The 18,279-nt window shown below is 42.5% G+C and overlaps 1 protein-coding gene and 1 long non-coding RNA gene across 2 annotated transcripts; one reads left to right on the plus strand and one right to left on the minus strand.

Moving 5' to 3' along the window:
* Window positions 1–564: 564 nt before the first annotated feature.
* Window positions 565–1,394, minus strand: LOC142371713 (uncharacterized). The gene is made up of 4 exons (XR_012768098.1): window positions 1,160–1,394; window positions 988–1,075; window positions 779–814; window positions 565–683 (listed from the first exon to the last, which is right to left on the minus strand). It is a non-coding gene; the product is annotated as an uncharacterized LOC142371713 (long non-coding RNA).
* Window positions 1,395–1,529: 135 nt separating this feature from the next.
* On the plus strand, window positions 1,530–18,273 carry ern1 (endoplasmic reticulum to nucleus signaling 1). The gene is made up of 22 exons (XM_075454670.1): window positions 1,530–1,773; window positions 6,711–6,831; window positions 8,985–9,018; window positions 9,204–9,276; window positions 9,482–9,554; window positions 10,370–10,492; window positions 11,002–11,103; window positions 11,192–11,453; window positions 11,806–11,884; window positions 12,176–12,335; window positions 12,728–12,843; window positions 12,959–13,153; window positions 13,578–13,842; window positions 13,936–14,026; window positions 14,132–14,321; window positions 14,519–14,618; window positions 14,704–14,903; window positions 15,065–15,212; window positions 15,506–15,633; window positions 15,914–16,037; window positions 16,726–16,793; window positions 16,882–18,273. Exons 1-22 carry the CDS (start codon window positions 1,696–1,698, stop codon window positions 17,452–17,454), a joined length of 3,303 nt encoding a protein of 1,100 aa, XP_075310785.1. The 5' UTR covers window positions 1,530–1,695; the 3' UTR covers window positions 17,455–18,273.
* Window positions 18,274–18,279: the final 6 nt, after the last annotated feature.

Genomic DNA, 18,279 nt, shown 5'->3' on the forward strand with positions numbered 1-18,279 from the left:
TTGAACAACAGTTGACCATCTTTGTATAACGGCTTGGGGATCAATATGCATCCAAGAATAGCGGAAAACTAATTTTGATGAAGGTATTTTCCCCAACTAAATGTGAAAGTCCTGTTTAGAGGAAAGAAAATGTTCCGTCAGAAGAGCATGTTTTAGGTTGCTCCCCATTGAATAAAGTATTTTTCAATTCCATTCCAGACTTCATTGCCAACAATTTTTGGAAGCCTATTCATCTTTAGACACTCAAAACTGACTTATTAAAATGTGTAAATGTCAGGCTTTCAATTGTTATTTTGATAGTCAATCACATAATTTTACATTAGTGTCAGCTCTCAGCAAAATTGAACATAGCTAAAATGTGCCTACTTACACACATTTATAATATGATCTGAATTTACACTTGTGTCTTGCTCTAAAAGAGAAACTTGGGAGAAAATGCCAAGAAACCCCAGTTATGACAAGACATGATTTTATCTGGCACTTCTCTTGACGTGTGAATGGCCAAGGAAGTGGCCATTCCAGTTCAAAAAGTGCAAAGAGAGAGGAATCAAATCAACACAAATCTAGATGGATAAATGCTTTATTCTTAAAGTACATTTAATCAAAAATGCACACAAAGACCGGGGAAAGGCATGTTGATTGGAGCCATGACGTCACTGTCCACTTGAGTATCAATCAAAAACCTGAGGAAGAGGAAAAACTCATGAGTTACAAATATTTAAAACATGCACGTCATTCCCAACCATTCAAAGTCTGCCTGGTTACTAAAGATACTTACAGTGCCGTTATTCCAGGATCCATCCACACTCAGCTCCTGCATGAAAACACAGCATCTCAGTGAGTTTATTTTACCGAAACAGCCTGCAGACTGGTGTTAATGGGTCATGTCAGAGTTAGTATTGACTTCATTATCACATCAGAAGTCTAACGCGATAGAGCATCATCCATGAACCAAAGGAAAAGGAAGATTTTTTAAGAAATACGCACCTCTTGCCACGTGGCGCACAAGGCGACCTCATATGAACATGTAGTCACCATCGGACCCTCACATCCGTTCCGTGTTGGATCGTCAGCTCTGTGTAAACAACGATGCAGTCAAAAAGAGCGACATTTTTACTTTTGCATTCTTTATGTTGGCAAGAACGAATAAAAATCTTACCTCGATTATCCTCGCCGGTGAGGCCTACCCACGTTGCTGCGCCATGCGCCTTTTTTGTTGCGTTTCATACTGCCCACATGTAAGTTGTTGCAGTATAAAGTCATGTGGCCTCATAATGCCATGCAACTATGTGCGCAAACAACTCAACGGACATGTTAAATATCATTTTCTTTGCGTCTGGTTCGCGAGGTTACTGTATGTATGCCCTGCCGTGTGGCGTGCTCCCTGGGTTAGAAAATGTCTCCCGGATCTGATTTATACCACATCCGGTGTGCGTGGGTCTCCGTTCATTGGTTTAGGGTGGCTTCACGTTTCCCCTCCTCCACTCGAGTGGATATGAATCCCAAAGTCCAACCCCCTCAGTATTCATTTCAGGAAGAAGCAACTCTTGCGTTTCATCCACAGCTGCTGGCTCACAGCCTTTAGCGTTGATCAAACATTTCGAAACATCTGCTTGTAAGCCAAATCACGTTTTCTATGTAGTCAGTAACCGCCCGGACTAACCAGCCGCCTATCCCGGTTTGAGACCTGAGAATATGGACTGGACAGTGAGCAACCAGGCTCTGGTGTGCTGCATGTTAGCGCTGCTTTGCTACACTGGTGTCCCACATAAGGTAAGAGGACTAACTAAATAAGCTAGGTTCGGTAAAAAAAAAATTAAAAATTAAAAGCTCGTAGTTACCCGAAAAAATATTTTTCTGCCTCGAATCCAACAAATATGACAACAATTATCATTTAGTGAGCTTATAAGTCAGTCTCTTTGCTTCGTGTTGTCTTGACAGCAGCTAGCTAACAGACACGTTAGCTCGCTGACTAAAAGCAGTCATTTTGACAGGCTTTAAAAGCTCTAAAGTTTACTGACACTGAAACAGCATCGTTGCTCATGCTGTTTGTCATCAGTCTCCTTTCAGAAATCAAGGAAAACCATATGTTCAGAGCTCTGAACTTAAGTACTGCATCCCCTCAGACTCTACGGCTCCCATGCTGTTGGAATCATAGATGCTTTATCATACTTTTTCTCATTCTTTATGATAGCTGCTAGAAAGAATGAACCTCCACAGATGGACATTATCTTTAGAGAAGGTCACACATTCTGATAGCTGTTGGCTGAAAACTGTGACCCGTATACAGAAATGTCAGAGGGTCATATGTATTTTTTTTTTGTAAGCAATTAAAACACAAATAGTTCTGTCTGATTAGCTATGATATTTCACATTGCATCATTCACATATTTTCACTACTACAGCATGTGCCTCATCATGAACGTGAGGCATTGTCAAGACTTCTTATAAATACTGTCCATGCACGTTGACATTGGTTTTATCAACACATTTTTGAGCCACACACGTCACAAAGGTGGCCTGCAGTGTTCTGGTGATTGACGTGTTGGTGAAATATGCTTTTGAGCAAGTCTGTGGTTAAACACTGGGCATATTTACAGCAAACGGGAAAATTAACTGCTTAATTTAATGAAACGACTGCCTACGCTGAGGTAGAGCTAAAAGAACAATTGTTTTCCCCATTCCCTTCCCGTAGGCATTTTCACTTTTTAAAAACTTTTCCCCCTCAGCTGCTGTCATCTCAAAGCTCGTCTGACTCTCCATATCAAGACTCGTCCTTGTTACGCATGATGATTCTTTGTGGTCGGGTGGCTCTCCAGTTCCAAATAATCACACCAAACACCTACAAGTCTTTCCTGTGCTTGGTGCAAACACACATCAAACAACTTTACAAGGGATGGTTTGAATGAAGCATGATAAATATGTATTTCTGGATGTTTTTGTTTGTTTTTTTTTAGGGGGGAGAAAAAGATATTTGCTTGTTCAAACCGAGCCAGAACCATAAGAAGGTAGAGACAGAAACCCTTTGCTGCTAAATAAGTAAGCCCCTTCAGCTAAGGAGCAGATTAAAGAAGCCTTATAATCCCCTATCATGTCTCGGGTTCCTCTCTGAGCCTATTAGAAAAGTCTGCGGGTGTAGTGGGGCCGACAAATGATGGGCTAACTATAGATTCTGACACAAGAAATGGATACCCGTGAAATATCCTCTCGAGAAATTCTCATTATGTCTTTATTGTCACTGTCTCCTCTTAACAATTGAGCTATCTTTTAAGGTCAGCTGATTTACCCTTGAAAGCATGTCACGTCTGACTAATGATACCTCCTATCAGCCGCTATTCATATAGTCTTTGGTGCAGCTTCCCACTTTACGCCTCACTACGCACACACGTGAAGACCGTTTGCAGTGGAGTTCTCCTCATTGCTCAAGTGTTAACTTTTTTAATTTTAGAGAGGTTGAGATGAGGTGTGTGCAATCGTACCGTATCTTATCACAACAGTAGATTGAGTGCAGCCGAACACAGTTCAACATGCGACATCCTCCTCCTTGGGAAAAAGCCACTTTTTTTTCGCCGTGTGCTGGCATGGAACTTTGTTGTAATAGATCCACGGTGGTCAACGTGAACTTTTCAAATCTGATTAACGTTTAGATGTCCTTGTGCCTCACACTGTTGGGCAACCCTGAAAGAAAAAAATGTCTAAAGGCATATGCTTCCAGACGATAAGAATTGCTTAAATGTAAGATGATCTTAATACAGGGCTTTCACAATATCCCTATTTGACTTATTGGTGATGACTTGAGGCGGTTGCTTCACTGCACTTCCCTCGATGAGTAAACAAATGTGTTATGATTTTTTTTTTTTTTTTTTTTTTCTTGGTTCCTGTGTTGGGTTGTTTTTTTTGCACCCTGGCAAGCTTGCAAAAAGATTGCTAATTCTTGCAGACAAGCTGATGGTGAGGCCGGGACTTTTTTAGGAGGCTGTAATGTAATCGAGTTCACTCTATAGGATGTCCTTTTCTGTATTTTGTTATTTGATAGTTTCACCCAACAAAATGAAAAAAAGAAAAACATTTAGTTTTGTTCTGTCATGAAAAACAGAATGACAGAATTCATTAGAGATGTACGGCTCCCAGGATTTCGTTATCAAGAGACGACTTCCCAGACAAAAGGGGTTCATGGGACACAAGTTCTACTAAAGTGCTTGTTTACATTTGATGGGAAAGCTGCCAGTTCCGGCCACTTCTGTGTTCAGGTCGGTCTGCTGTGCAGCGGGCCGTGAGGCAGTTAGACGCTCCTCTAACTGGTGTCAGTGACTCCATGAGCATTTTAGTCCCTTTAGTTTAAGGTAGGTCTGGCCTCGATTTGGAAGGGAGAATTAAGATCTTAGCAATTGTAAAGAGTGTGGTTTCAACCACTTCTCTATTGTTGTGCAACTCTCTTATGCAGTACTATTTTCTGTGTAACACAGAATGTGGAAATTGGAGGGGATAGACCAGTATTTTAGTTTTAAGCTATATAAAGAATTCTAACTCGCAGGCACATTCATTCTGAGCACATTCATTCTAACCATGGTAAAACAGATGAGTCTGAGGCCTAATACTGCAGCATATTCACCTGTTGTTCACAGCCGTTTGCAGAGTAATTTGTTTGTGAAACCAAGAGCTGTCTTAGAGGTTATGAGGGCCCTAAAAACAGACAGGTTATGATTCTCCAAACACAGTTGTGTGATGCTTTTGAGAATATAGCCCAGTGGGAACAGTCGCAGGTGCACATTATTGACACAAAAGCTTGTATAGGATGCGTGAGACTACCGCAGGGGATCCTTAGGCAAATCTGGAAGAATCTAGTTTCTCTCTCTCTGTGTTGTGAAACTTTCAGGGGCTGCTATGCCTTTGTTACTCTTGCAAATAACATGCAGGAAATCTCCCCAACTATGATATCAATAACGCACCGAGAGAAAGAAGTGGGATTTGTAAAGTGACTGTTTTGAGCTGTCGGGCACTGGTCAGTGGCACGAGTGTTCGGGGAAATTCATGCGGTGTGATTGAAGAGTGACTCAAAGGTAGCTGCGCATTTGCTCTCTGTAACACTTTGTTGGTTTGGTCAACAGTCAGAGCTCTCCTGCACCCTCGCTGGACCGCTTCCTGCACACAAGTGCCAAAAACCATAAGATGTCCAGGACCCTGGTTATCAAGAGGTTTTAGCATTCCATTGTGGAGCACACATCGCCCACAGTGTTGTTAATTCTGGCATAAGCCAAGGCATGAGGTCGGCCTGCGTTGCTGCTGCCATAGGTTCAGAGGCTTCTGCTGGATTTGCTGCATCTTCATTTCTTTTTTACTTGTCTGCATTTTGTCAGCGTATTTGCTCCTTTGTCACATTCTTTAATGTTCCAAACCCATCCGAGACGAGTGTTCCTGTGTATGTTCTTGGACCCCATATAGCTGAGTAGGAGTAAAGAGTTTTGGATGGAGGGGTGTCCATATGGCCTGTCAGCCCACTGTTCATCTGCGGAGAGGGAACTTGAAGCACACTTCTCACTTAGTTAGTTGCGAACTGTATGACCAACAGGGACTCTGGTTGTTTCATTTCCTCTCATGCCAAATGCACAGGCCTGACTTTGATGGCTGTTGTCTGGCTTAAGAGCGTTTCCAACCTCTTTTTGCTTCTTCCATAATGTGGCTAAATGCTCAGAGGAGTGTGTTAGCACTTTTGAAGGTCGGCATTGCATTACGTGAAGGGAGTCATTTGTATTGTCACAAGAGACTTGTGGGTTTAGTAAGTGATCAATATCATTGTGGATCAATAAGAAAATTGGCTTTACTTCAGCGGCTTCAGCTTGTTTTTTTTTGTGGTAAAGATACTATCTTTAATGGCAGTAACCACATTTTTCAATTATTCACAATGAAGGACCACTTCTTTTAACTTGCTTGTTTTTTTTAAAGACATATTTTAGACACATTTTGACCTCCACATCTTACATTTCACAGCGTTAAATGGATGCTTTTCCAAATTATAAGACATAAATCTTTCTTTGTTCATTCTCGTTTTCCTGCTGCACCAGAAGACCACCATGTTAAACCACGATCCCAAAATAAGGCTGCACTTTTATTTCTTTATCTGTGTTTCCTCAATAATTCATACAGCAACAATTTTAATTGTCCTTGGGGTGTTGATAAAGTATCGCTCATTTCGGCTCATTTTGCACGTGTGGCAGCGTGAGCGTAGAGGTTTAATGCACACGTGCTCGGCCTCATGTCTAGTTTGTTGACCTACCTCCTCATTCCAGCCCTTTGCTTCAGCGTCTGCTTCATACCATCAAAGAGCTGATCGTCCCATCGCTGTTTGTTGTAAAGTATTGATCTTCACTTTGTTGATTTATGAAGCACTCCAAAGAGGCCGGTTCCCCTCAGCCAACTAACTTCCCCTCCAATCTGATAATTTGTGTCAGACAGTGGATGATCCTGTGTCAAATATCTTTATCTCACTGCGGTGATAATTTCATCATTTTAATAAAGTTTGCTTCAGCAAGGTGAGTGAGGACGAATAACGCCTTAGTGTTTCGTGGCTTAAGTCACTATTCACTGTCTCAATGCAGGCGAGGGTGTATGCATGCACACCTCTGCTTGCCAGTGTCTGATCTGAACTGGAATATGTGATATTCTTAGTTATGTCTGTATTGAATCTGTGTGTGTGTTGGGTGTTTCTTCAGGGGGTTTGCAGTGCCAGCACAGTTTCCCTTCCTGAAAGTCTGCTCTTTGTGTCCACCTTGGATGGAAACTTGCATGCCGTCAGCAAGAAATCTGGCTCTATCAAATGGACTCTGAAAGAAGGTAAGACGAGACGACGGGAGTCAAGTAGAAGGTTTTGTTTGTGTGCTTTTTTTTTTTTTTTTTTTTTTTTTTTTCCTTCTTTCTTCTTAAAATCACCTGATTCAATAGCTTTTTGTGACAATGAGCTGCGTGCCATTTGCGGTGTTACTTTCTGTCATGTGGGCTTTTCTGCTGACCTGCATATGGGCAACCTGGAGGTGACATTTGAAGTCGTTTCTGTTGTAAGTTTAATTCTACAGTGTTAGTAACGCAAAACACTGCTTCCAGGTGACCACGCAAGATCGAGACCGGTGTTACAGTTTTTCAAATCGGCCTTTTGATGACATTTTCTCACATGAAGCAGAAATGTTGTCCACACCTGCACAATTTTAACCTATGGGTTTAGTTGTGCTATCACAACAAAGATAACCCAGGTTATTATCTTTTTTTTTTTTTTTGTTAATGAAGGGTTGTGTTTACACAAGTAAAAATAAGCTGTTCTGTTTTTTTCAATTATTACCAGTTGAAAAATACTATTATTTCGTCAATTAAAAATCCTGATGAGACCTTTTCTTTTTTCTTTAAAAAAAAAAAAAAAAAAAAATGTGTGTAAGTCATAAGAAATGCTGTCCAGGATTAAATCTTGTGTGTAGGCCATACTTGAAGAGAGCGAGTGAGGCTCTCTTAGGCATAAAAGCTGGGTAATTATTAACAGAGGGGGGCAAATATAGCCTGTAATCAGGGTCAGAGTGGGCTCGGATAAGCAGCTTTGCTGTGGTATCACCTGCACATGCAGCATGCATTGTGGTTACCATGTTATTGCTCTGTAAGATTGGGAATTAGATATGATAGACCTGGGAAAAACGTGCAGGGACAGTCTTTAAGAAAATTTGAGGGGTGTTTTGTGAACTTGGAGACTACAAAAGACAGAATAAAACTTAAGGTTTGTATAGTTTTTAGGCTAAAGTTCCTATGTATATCTGTCGTATCATTAGAATTTTGAGAGTACATGTCCTGCACGGGTCCACTCAGTACCCTAATCGCAGCATCTAAGGCAGAGGCTCCCTCCTCCGCGTCATCTGTTTTCCTGGAACAGCTACTGAATATAAATTTCAGTTGTTCTGTACCAGGCTTTGCGCACACCTGTTGTTGTGCTTCAGGAAGGCAACCATACGCCCACAAAATGAGGGTGAAGCCGATCTTTTACTTTGACCAATGCAGCACTGCACTGTAGCTACAAGCATGTTCTTTCACTGTTTGCGCGTCTCGCCTCGTTGGCTCTATAAACGCGTCTTCAGCCAGCCTGAGTAAACATCCTTATATGAAGCACAGAAAACGTTGTTTTTTTCGCAGCCGCTCCAGTTGCATTCGCTGAATACCAACGCTGAATGAGCACAACAGTCGTTTTAACACCCTCGGATTATTCCACACCCTAACCCCTGCCATTGTTGACCCCTTAGGGCACCACCTCAGAGATCAGCTCCACCTGGTCCACACCCAATATGTTCACACTGGTGGGAGGTGTGTGTTTGTCTAGTAGCAACAGAAGCATCACGCTTTGGTATAATGATAAATAATGTAATGAGTTACAGTTGCACAACATTAAACATACATTTGAAGCCAGAGTAGAAACGGATCATTTGAGAAGAGATTCTCTATTTGGACTGCAATCCTTTTTAAGTAAAAAAAAAATGGAATTCTTTGTACAGTCATAGTTGATTTCAGCAGTGTTATGTTTTAAATGAACTTACACATACAAAAGCGCAGTGCTCCTGTTTAAGCTTCCATACGAAGGCGACGTTTCAGGGAGGATAGTTCATTTACATATTTACTCCGATGTATACTACAGCTTTAACTGGAAATATATTTGTTATGTTGAGGCTAGTCAATAAGCTAAAGTATTATAGGATGTGATGTACTGTGATCGCACTGTATTTTTGTGCCAATCATTGGCACGTCGTGCTTGATTTACTCACAGAAACCTGTTTGCCGACGGGACTGTTTTGCTTTGTCACGGGGGGAATCCACCATCATTTGGACTTTGTGTCTTCTACAGCTGGATGTCACCCATGTTCATGTGATTCTCTGACTTGACAGCTGCCAGCCATGCTTTCCGTTGGATGGTATTCTTGTCAGTCCTGACTAGCATCTTTTCTTCTTCTCCCTCCCCACAGATCCAGTTCTTCAGGTCCCCACACACGTAGCAGAGTATGTATCTCTGAGCCTTTTGTTTTTCCTCCAGTGAACATATTCCAGTTTATGGCACCTGCTTGTAACAAAAGATTGTCTATGCAAATGTTTCTTATAACTTGTTGAGCATGCCTTAATTGTCACTCAAACTCGTTGCTTATAAGTCGTGAGAATTGATCTGTCTGCTGTATTCTTGTCGCCAGACCGGCATTTCTGCCTGACCCCAACGATGGCAGTCTGTACTCTCTGGGTGGAAAAAACAACGAAGGCCTCACAGTAAGAGGAAATGACTTTATCAAAAATGTTAATCAGTTAATCTGTTTGCAGTGACACACACACTTCTCAGTTCCCTCTTCTATCGAAAAATACACTCTTGCGATGAACTTGCAGCTGTTTTCATATATTTCATATAAGTCATTCAGAAAAATCTGATTATCTTATATATTTTTTTTTTATTTTTTATTATTTTTTTTTCGAACAGAAATTACCTTTCACTATCCCCGAGTTGGTCCAAGCCTCTCCCTGTCGCAGCTCTGATGGAATCCTTTACATGGGTAAGACTCATTGATATGATTGAGGATGATCTAAGTTGTGGTCATGCGTTTCCATTTCCATACGTGCGTGCACTCCACGTTTGTCACCTTGCCTAAATGAGCCGGTGTTATCTGGCTTCAGCAGAGTACGTTAACTTGCTTTGTAGCGCCCAACCTGCTGTTGTCGCCGCTGCTCTTTTGAATGTACAATCTGTTAACCCAGGATTGTTAATCTCCAGCAGTGACTACATTTCATTGTTCAAAGGGAAGCGAGTGACATTTGCCTCCCTGCACTCGTAATCAGACCAGCTTTTGTTTTCACTCAACTGAAGCGGCTGCCGGCACAGATGCAAAGAGGGGTTGCGTGTTCTCTTTATTAAAATCTTTTCTTGTAAAGAAGCTGAGCAATATATCGGGCCAAATCTGGTGGTAGCGCTCCCACAGCTGAAGATATTGGCGCAAAGAGGCCATTTATAGAATTATTTTGCATAAATAGACTTGCACAGACTGCATCTTTTGGTCAAGTTGACGATTTCCAAGATATATTCCAATGATTTTATTTTTTTTTTTACTGCCATCGGACACTTGTGACAAATCATAATGAAACAAATATTTTCCATGGTGCATAGATGTGTCACAATATACAGAATGTCGTAGAACTATAATAGTATAGAAGCTAAACATATTACAAATATAAAATGAATATGGCTATAAATGTAATTTCACACAGAATGAAATTGAAATGTTTTTTTGCCACGTGCAGTTTGGAAGCTTTAGTCACGGCATAAGAGATCAATTGACATATTTTGGTGTTTTGTCTATGTACTCGCATTCAGGTAAAAAACAGGACTTGTGGTATGTGGTAGACCTGCTGACTGGAGAGAAACAGCAGACTCTGACTTCCTCCTTTGCTGAGATGCTCTGTCCTTCTTCATCGCTTCTCTATCTGGGACGTACAGGTAAAAACAAAAAGGTTGCAACCGCATCAAATTCAGTCGCTCGTTTTACACTAGATTTTAATCCGGATGAGCGGATAGCGTATTTGTCTTGCACACTCTAACCACAGACTGTTGATAAAACATTGTTTTTCATCTGCTCATCTTGACTAACTCACGTAAGCTCTAACCTCGTCTCAAGAAGATCTCCAACCACACCCCCCCCCCCCCCCCCCCCCACAATCTAATTTAAAGGACTGGGGTAAGTAATGAGGTTGTGCACGAGAAAGTAGAGCGTGAGAGCTCTGAAAACTGGATACCTGCATTCAAACCTGAAGTAACTGTTAAGTCCGAGTTAAATTAGTCAGTCAACTGTACACCAGATGGATTTTGTTACACTCTGTAGTGTTATTTTAAAAGGAAATTTAACACCATTTAACACTGCACTTATAACTAGACATTGATACTCAAATCCTTGGTTTGCAACTCCATACAAACATGTATTCCTCTTTGTGCTCTCCGTGTCCTGTTAGAGTATACCATTACCATGTATGACACCAAGAGCAGAGAGCTGCGCTGGAACGCCACCTATTCTGACTACGCCTCCACCCTCCCCGATGACGACACCAAATACAGTAAGATCCTTGAACGAGCTGGCTCTGGGGTGGCTTTGGTTTCTGACGCACAGTTCCCGTCACTCGTCTGCTTGTTGGTCCTTTGCAGAGATGGCTCATTTCGTGTCCAACGGCGACGGCCTTGTGGTGACTGTGGACAGCGAAAGTGGAGACGTTCAGTGGGTGCAGAACTACAACTCTCCAGTGGTGGCAATGTACATCTGGCAGCGTGAGGGTCTTCGCAAAGTTGCTCATACTAACGTGGCCGTGGAAACCCTGCGTTACCTCACCTTCATGTCTGGAGAGGTTGGCCGCATCACGCAGTGGAAATATCCGTTTCCAAAGGAGAAGAAACCCAAGAACAAATTCATGTAATTGATGATTTTGCGTCATTCATTTGTAAAGAGACACTTCATTATTTGTCCTTGCTCTTAAAATGTCCTCTTTGATTACCATAAGCAGCCACAGTTTTTAATGACTGTATTCGGTTATCCTCGTGAATAGCAAATGAAAACTTTGTGTTCCAGTGCAGTTTAGACATGTACTTTGCAAAATGAGGCTGCCAAAAGGCTTGGTTTCAGCTTTAGTTTCACAGTGCTGCACAGTTTTATTTTTATGTATCGTGTCCACACCTGCTTCTGCTGAGAAGCATAAACGGGACTTTCAGTGCTTGATTTTTCGATGCAAGTTTCACCTTTTTTTTTTTTTTTTTTTTCTTCTCAGGGCAACTTTGTATGTTGGCAAATATTCAACAAGCCTATATGCATCTCCCTCTCTGGTGCATAATGGGGTTACTGTGGTGGTGAGTGCAATTTACACATACAGTATATCTCATGAAAGACCCGGGCATAAAAGCAGGTTTACTGTGCATATGGAAGTCAAGTTTCTCAGCAGTTTAGGTGTATTTGTTTCAAAGTTTCGAAATCAGTCTTAGGTTGTTTGTTTTTTTTTGCATGTCTGCCAGTGAGTTTGTCTGTTTTATCCTGTTCTGATTGTGTCTTAGCTTGCCCCAGCTCAGGTCACTTTGTTCTTGGAGAGTGTTCTTCAGTGGAAGTCTATCGGGAGTCTGATGGCAGATTGTTTGTGTCTTTAGCCCCGTGGCAGCACCTTCCCCCTGCTGGAAGGCCCCGATAGCCAGGAGACGGACGAGGACAAGGAGTGTGTCATCACACCGAGCACAAGTGTGAAATTTAACGCTGCGCTCCGTGAGCGAAACCGAATCAACTATATGAAGAACTACCTGCTCCTCATAGGTATCAAACCCGTATACTAAAACCACTTCTACCACGTTTGACAAGTTGATGTCTTTTACTTTATCTTTGTAGTTGATACTATGAGGGAAAAGAGGTTTCAGGCCTTCTGTTTACTTATCGAGGATTTACATCGTTTAGGCAAGAGGTTTCACTGTTAACCACATTTTAGGCCCTGGACTGGCTTCACTTTCAGTGGTGTGTTGCACTGATACTGCCCCCTGCTGGATGACAAATGCATTTGTGGATACTCTGTGTAACCTTACAATCGTCATTTCTTTGGTATTTAACCACAAAACTCTGAAAACACAGGCTATAACAGCCGAAAACTGGTATTTGGAATAATGCTATTAATTCCACTGTTTTGAAAAAGTTCTCACACGATGACGTTTTAGGTCATCACGAAACGCCCCCTGAAGCTCACACCAAGATTCTTGAGAAGTTCCCCGACAACTTCCCCCGCAATCAAGGCAATGTCATCCCACCTACTACCGACAAGAAAGTAGAGGAGGTTTGTGTCCGTGTGTCAGCCGTGAGCAATTTTATTAGTGTTTGCAGATGCATTTAATTATATGTGCAGATTTTCTCATCACTGGCTACTGCTACCCTCGTTCTCCTTGTTGCAGAAGGTCAACGACAGTGGTATGGAAGATGGGCCGCCTTCAGTTGTGCCTGAAACATCTATCCAGGAACCTGGGATTGGCGGTCGCGCTCTGCGTCCAGAGGCCCCTGTGGACTCGATGCTAAAAGACATGGCTACGATTATCTTCTCCACTTTCCTCCTGGCTGGCTGGCTGGCCTTTGTGATTATCTACCCCAAAGTAAGTTGCACACCATATTCATAGTGTCCTGCAACCAGAACTTAACACTGATAGGGACAGGCTCAGCAGCTTATTGATCAGTTCGCCTCTACACAGTCATAAGATAAATGGGATAAAGGTTTTGAGACACAATTAATGGCTTTGGGGATATTTGATTTCTGGATAATGTTTAATGTGCAAACTTAACTTATAATTATTTGTAGAGGGGTAAAGTAAAATGTTCTTGTACTTGAATAGATGTACTGTTACTTTTCATCTTAAGTAGATGCAGAAATTTAAAGTCCATGATTATGTCATGTGCCAATACGTGTTCCAGTAGCTGTGCATATAAAAGTCACTGCACGTTTAAAAGTGTTGGAATAGATAAAAACAACTCGCTGAAAGCTGTTCTTGAAGCTCTAAATGTGGTGTCCTCTGACATCAGAGCGTGCACAAGCAGCAGCAGCTGCAGCACCAGGAGTTCCAGAGACAGATGGAGGAGAGGCTGGAGCTGCTCCAGAGGCAGCAGCCCTTCTCCCCTGCAGACGTGGGCCTGGGCTTGGCTTCAGACAGCGACTACTTGGAGGTGGCCCGCGCTCGCTCCGATTGCTCAGACCACAGCAGCCCTAACGTCACACCCCGTGCCTCCAACCACTCCAATTTATCTGTGTCGGAGCTGGGGAGCTTGGCCAATGAGCACGAAGATGGAGGTAAAGACTGCAAAATTAGGTCTGCAGGCCCTGCTCGTTCATCACCAGAGTTGATTTAAGATGGTTTCCACTGTCTGAAATGTGTCTTCTCAGAGGAGGACTCCGCTATTATCAGAGTCGGCAACATAACCTTCCATCCCAAGCAGGTCTTGGGGCACGGTGCCGAAGGAACTATTGTGTACAAGTAAGCGAATCGGTCACGACAACTTGAGTTAAAGTTTTCAAAATGCTAAAAAAAATATGAATACTCCTTCATTAACACATGGTATTTCCGTGGTTTCTCTACAAGGGGTCAGTTTGACAACCGTCCAGTGGCTGTGAAGAGAATCCTCCCAGAGTGCTTCAGCTTTGCAGACCGAGAGGTTCAGCTGCTGAGGGAATCCGATGAGCACCCAAACGTCATCCGCTACTTCTGCACAGAGCGGGACCGTCAGTTCCAGTACATCGCCATCGAGCTGTGTGCTGCCACACTTCAGGAGGTCTTAAAGATCTTTTTGAAGCTCTTGGTTTTAAATTGTCACTTTTATGATGCATTGCTGCATAATTTCCATGTAGCTTAAGTTTATCACATGTCTTTTGTCATTTTTATTGTAAATTGGATACAAAAGCTACAATAAAGGATTTTATTTAACTGATCAGCCTGTTGCACCACACTGACTGTCTTTCATATCTTTAGTACGTGGAGAGAAAGGATTTCAATCGCCACGGACTCGAGCCCGTTATGCTGCTTCAGCAGACCATGTCTGGACTGGCCCATCTGCACTCACTGAACATCGGTACCCATCACTGAATACACAAATGCTTTCACATTCTCACCGTCATTAGTTGCGGCATGTTACTAAAGTCTTCTTTATTGCCCAGTCCACAGAGACCTGAAACCCCACAACATTCTGGTGTCCATGCCCAACGCACACGGCCGGGTCCGGGCTATGATTTCTGACTTCGGTTTGTGTAAGAAGCTAGCGGTGGGCCGCCACAGTTTCAGTCGGAGGTCCGGGGTTCCAGGCACTGAAGGCTGGATAGCTCCGGAGGTTCTCAGTGAAGACTGCCAACACAACCCGGTGAGTTAACAGTTAGAGTTGGCGCTCTGTCGCAGCGGGTCTAAATATCCTTAGTTGTCGTGTCTTTTGAGATGGCAGGCTGAAACGTGATGTTTATTGTTATGTGGTGCATTCTCTGCCACGCTGTATCCTCCAATATGCTTTCGTCCCGTCTCTTGTAGACTTACGCAGTTGATATCTTCTCTGCTGGTTGCGTCTTCTACTACGTGGTGTCCCAAGGAAGCCACCCGTTTGGCAAGTCTCTGCAGAGGCAAGCAAACATCCTACTGGGCACATACAGCCTCGACTATCTGCAAAGTGACAAGCATGGTGAGAATTAAGATTATCGGTGTGTTTTTTCACTTTTTAGTTTTCTTAGGCAGTGATTGGTTGCCTTCATGCAGCTTTGGGGTTTATTTCATGGCGGAAAAGTGTTGAGTTTTAAAGCTGATTAACAGGTTTTTGTTTGCCAGAAGGGGAAAAAAATAGAGAGACACCAAATTAATTACAACATCTTAATTATTTGTTGTTGTTTTTTTTTTTTCAATCGCCGCTTGTCTTAAGAAGTTTAATCACAGTTCAGGAACGCGTGATCAGAAGCAACATTTTTGTTTCTTCATCAGAGGACATTGTTGCCAGAGATCTGATAGAACAGATGCTAAGTGTGGATCCCCACAGAAGGCCTTCAGCTGAAAGTGTTCTCAAACACCCTTTCTTCTGGATTCTGGAGAAAGAGCTGCAGTTCTTTCAGGTTGGTCACTTTTTCACTTGTACAGTATTATTACACGATTGTGCATATTTTATGTTCTGCTTGTATTTTTAGTAAATAAACACACAACATTGAATTAAGATGTATATTGCATTAATGAAGTTTAATTGCTAATGCTGTTACTCACAATAACAGAAAAACAGTCCTTTGTCGGGTATAAATACATTTATTTTCCTGTAAATGTTTCCAAATGAGAAACGACACGGTTTGCCCGGTATATTGGCTGATTTTCACCAACTGCTTTCTGTGGTTGTTTTTGCAGGATGTGAGTGACAGAATAGAAAAGGAGCCGCTCGACGGACCAATCGTGAGACAGCTGGAGAGAGGGGGGAGGGCTGTTGTCAAGGGCGACTGGAGAGAGCACATCACAGTACCGCTGCAGACAGGTGCCAGACGGGTTTAAATGCACACAATGTCTGACATCCAAAATCCTCTTGCATCACCCTCTTGCTTATGCCGATTTGAAACGTTGGGTTCTATTTGGCGCCCCTCTCTGATAGTGTTTGTATGTAGAAATGAAGTTTGTTGAAGGGCTGTGATGTTCAGTCACAGTAAATTCTGTATCCTGTCACCGGAAGAAATCTTTAAGTAGGCCTATTACTTCCTGGCAGCAGTGCCACACACTAGTATCGCATCAAAAACAGATTTTCAGTGAATTGTACAATTGATTATAATAATCAATAAAGCAAATGGCACAGAGTCATGATTTGACCAGGAAGACAGCAGACTGATAAAAATGTTTAGGCAGGTGTTGGGTAACTATGGCATATTTTATTGGTGGTTGGCATAAACGCATACTTGTGCTTTTTTTGACATTCAGTAAAGAAAAATTTAATTAGAATAACTAGCCGATGATTTTACTTCCTACAGATCATGATTGGATACTAGTTTTTCAACTCAAAATGATGCATCTATTATGACCTTCTAACATTGCCCCGATCGGTCCAAGTTTCACTCGTACAAAAGGAATCCTATGATTTCAAGAAAATGTGTTTACTACTTCTGTGTTTGAAAACAAACATGGGTTTCTTTTGTGAAGGAGGCACCAGGTTCCATCTTTCTCTGTCTTTACAGATCTGCGGAAATTTCGCTCCTATAAGGGTGGCTCTGTCAGAGACCTGCTGCGTGCAATGAGAAACAAGGCAAGAGTGTGTTCTCGTATTATAATAAACCGTTACGCGTTCAGGTAAAACTGTTATTCATACTGAAAGCTTGACCTTGCTTCAACAGAAACACCATTACAGAGAGTTGCCTGCCGAGGTTCAGGAGACTCTGGGTTCCATCCCTGACGACTTTGTTTCCTACTTCACGTCCCGCTTTCCTCACCTGCTGATGCACACCTACCTGGCCATGCGGACCTGTGCAGCTGAGAGGCCATTCCTGCCTTACTACTCCGCTGCAGCACAGCTTTCTAAAACACAGGCCCTGTGTGCACACAATGGGCCACAGAGACCAAATGAACCATGCACGCAACACCTGCCAACACACTCATCACTACCTTCCTTACAACCCCAGGAACCTTCACTTTTGCCTCCGTCCTTGCAGCTCTGTCACACGGCAGCTGCTGAATCAGTGTCGTCATCACCGGATGAGCCTGTATCTTCACAGTCTCCAGTTCAGACAATGCAGCCAGCGGAACCGGTACTGTCCACATTGACTGACTTGCACAGTCAAAGGATCGAGCCCACATTTGCCTCCGAATCGCCTGGAGTTCCTCTCAGGCCATCTGCTCAGCCCGACGTGCCCACACTGGCAGATACTCCTACGCTGGACAATGAAGCAGTGGGAACTGAAGTGAAGTGAACCGCTGTCCGGTGGACCCATACGGGAGCATTGCCTTAAATGGTGGAAAACAAGTGGGAGTCAGTTGCTGTGCCGTGAGCTGGTGAGTACCAGGCCTGCAGTGCCTGGGATCCACTGCCAGGTGCAGTAGCTGAGTAAAGTGCCTTCTGATGACCCGAGTTCAATGATCCCCAACACAAGTCTGTCCATAAGTGTGTCTTTGCCGAGAAGAAGTCACAGGGATTTCTTAAATTTTTTGCTGGACTGAGCAAAGAAATGCTTTTAATCCTATTACAACTTGTCCAAAAAAGTGTTAGTCCAAAAACATATCTGGTCTCTGCTGTGGGAAACGTTTCCAGATGTTGTGGAACACTTTGGTAGTTTTATTGTGCAATGTTGTGTATTTCTCAGTGACTCTGTTTGCTGCACAGATACTGTATGTATAGTTTTGTATAGACTGGTTCCAAATTTGGATGGTAAATCACTTAATGTGGCCAGCGTGCCTTTTTTTTTTTTTTTTTTTTAAAGAAAACATCACTGTGCTGTTTGGTACAGATCTCTGAAATAGACTATGCTAAATGTGCTTGATTCCAGTTAATGCTGCTAGACCACTTTTCTTTTTTGTAAATCAAAACTTTTGTGCTGACTCGGTGAGAGTGGACTGCTCCAAAGGGTGTTCAGGGTGGCCTCTGAATACAGTAAGTAATTTAATCCTTATGATTATGTTGTCCAATATGAGTAGAAGTCAGGCTGAAAACATGCTCGTGTATATTAACTTTTTAAGGGTGTCGAAGTGAAGTTAATGACTTGCACATTAAATTCTATTTTTTTTTCTACTCATATTTT

Source organism: Odontesthes bonariensis, chromosome 21 (assembly GCF_027942865.1).
Source record: "Odontesthes bonariensis isolate fOdoBon6 chromosome 21, fOdoBon6.hap1, whole genome shotgun sequence".
NCBI lineage: Eukaryota > Metazoa > Chordata > Actinopteri > Atheriniformes > Atherinopsidae > Odontesthes > Odontesthes bonariensis.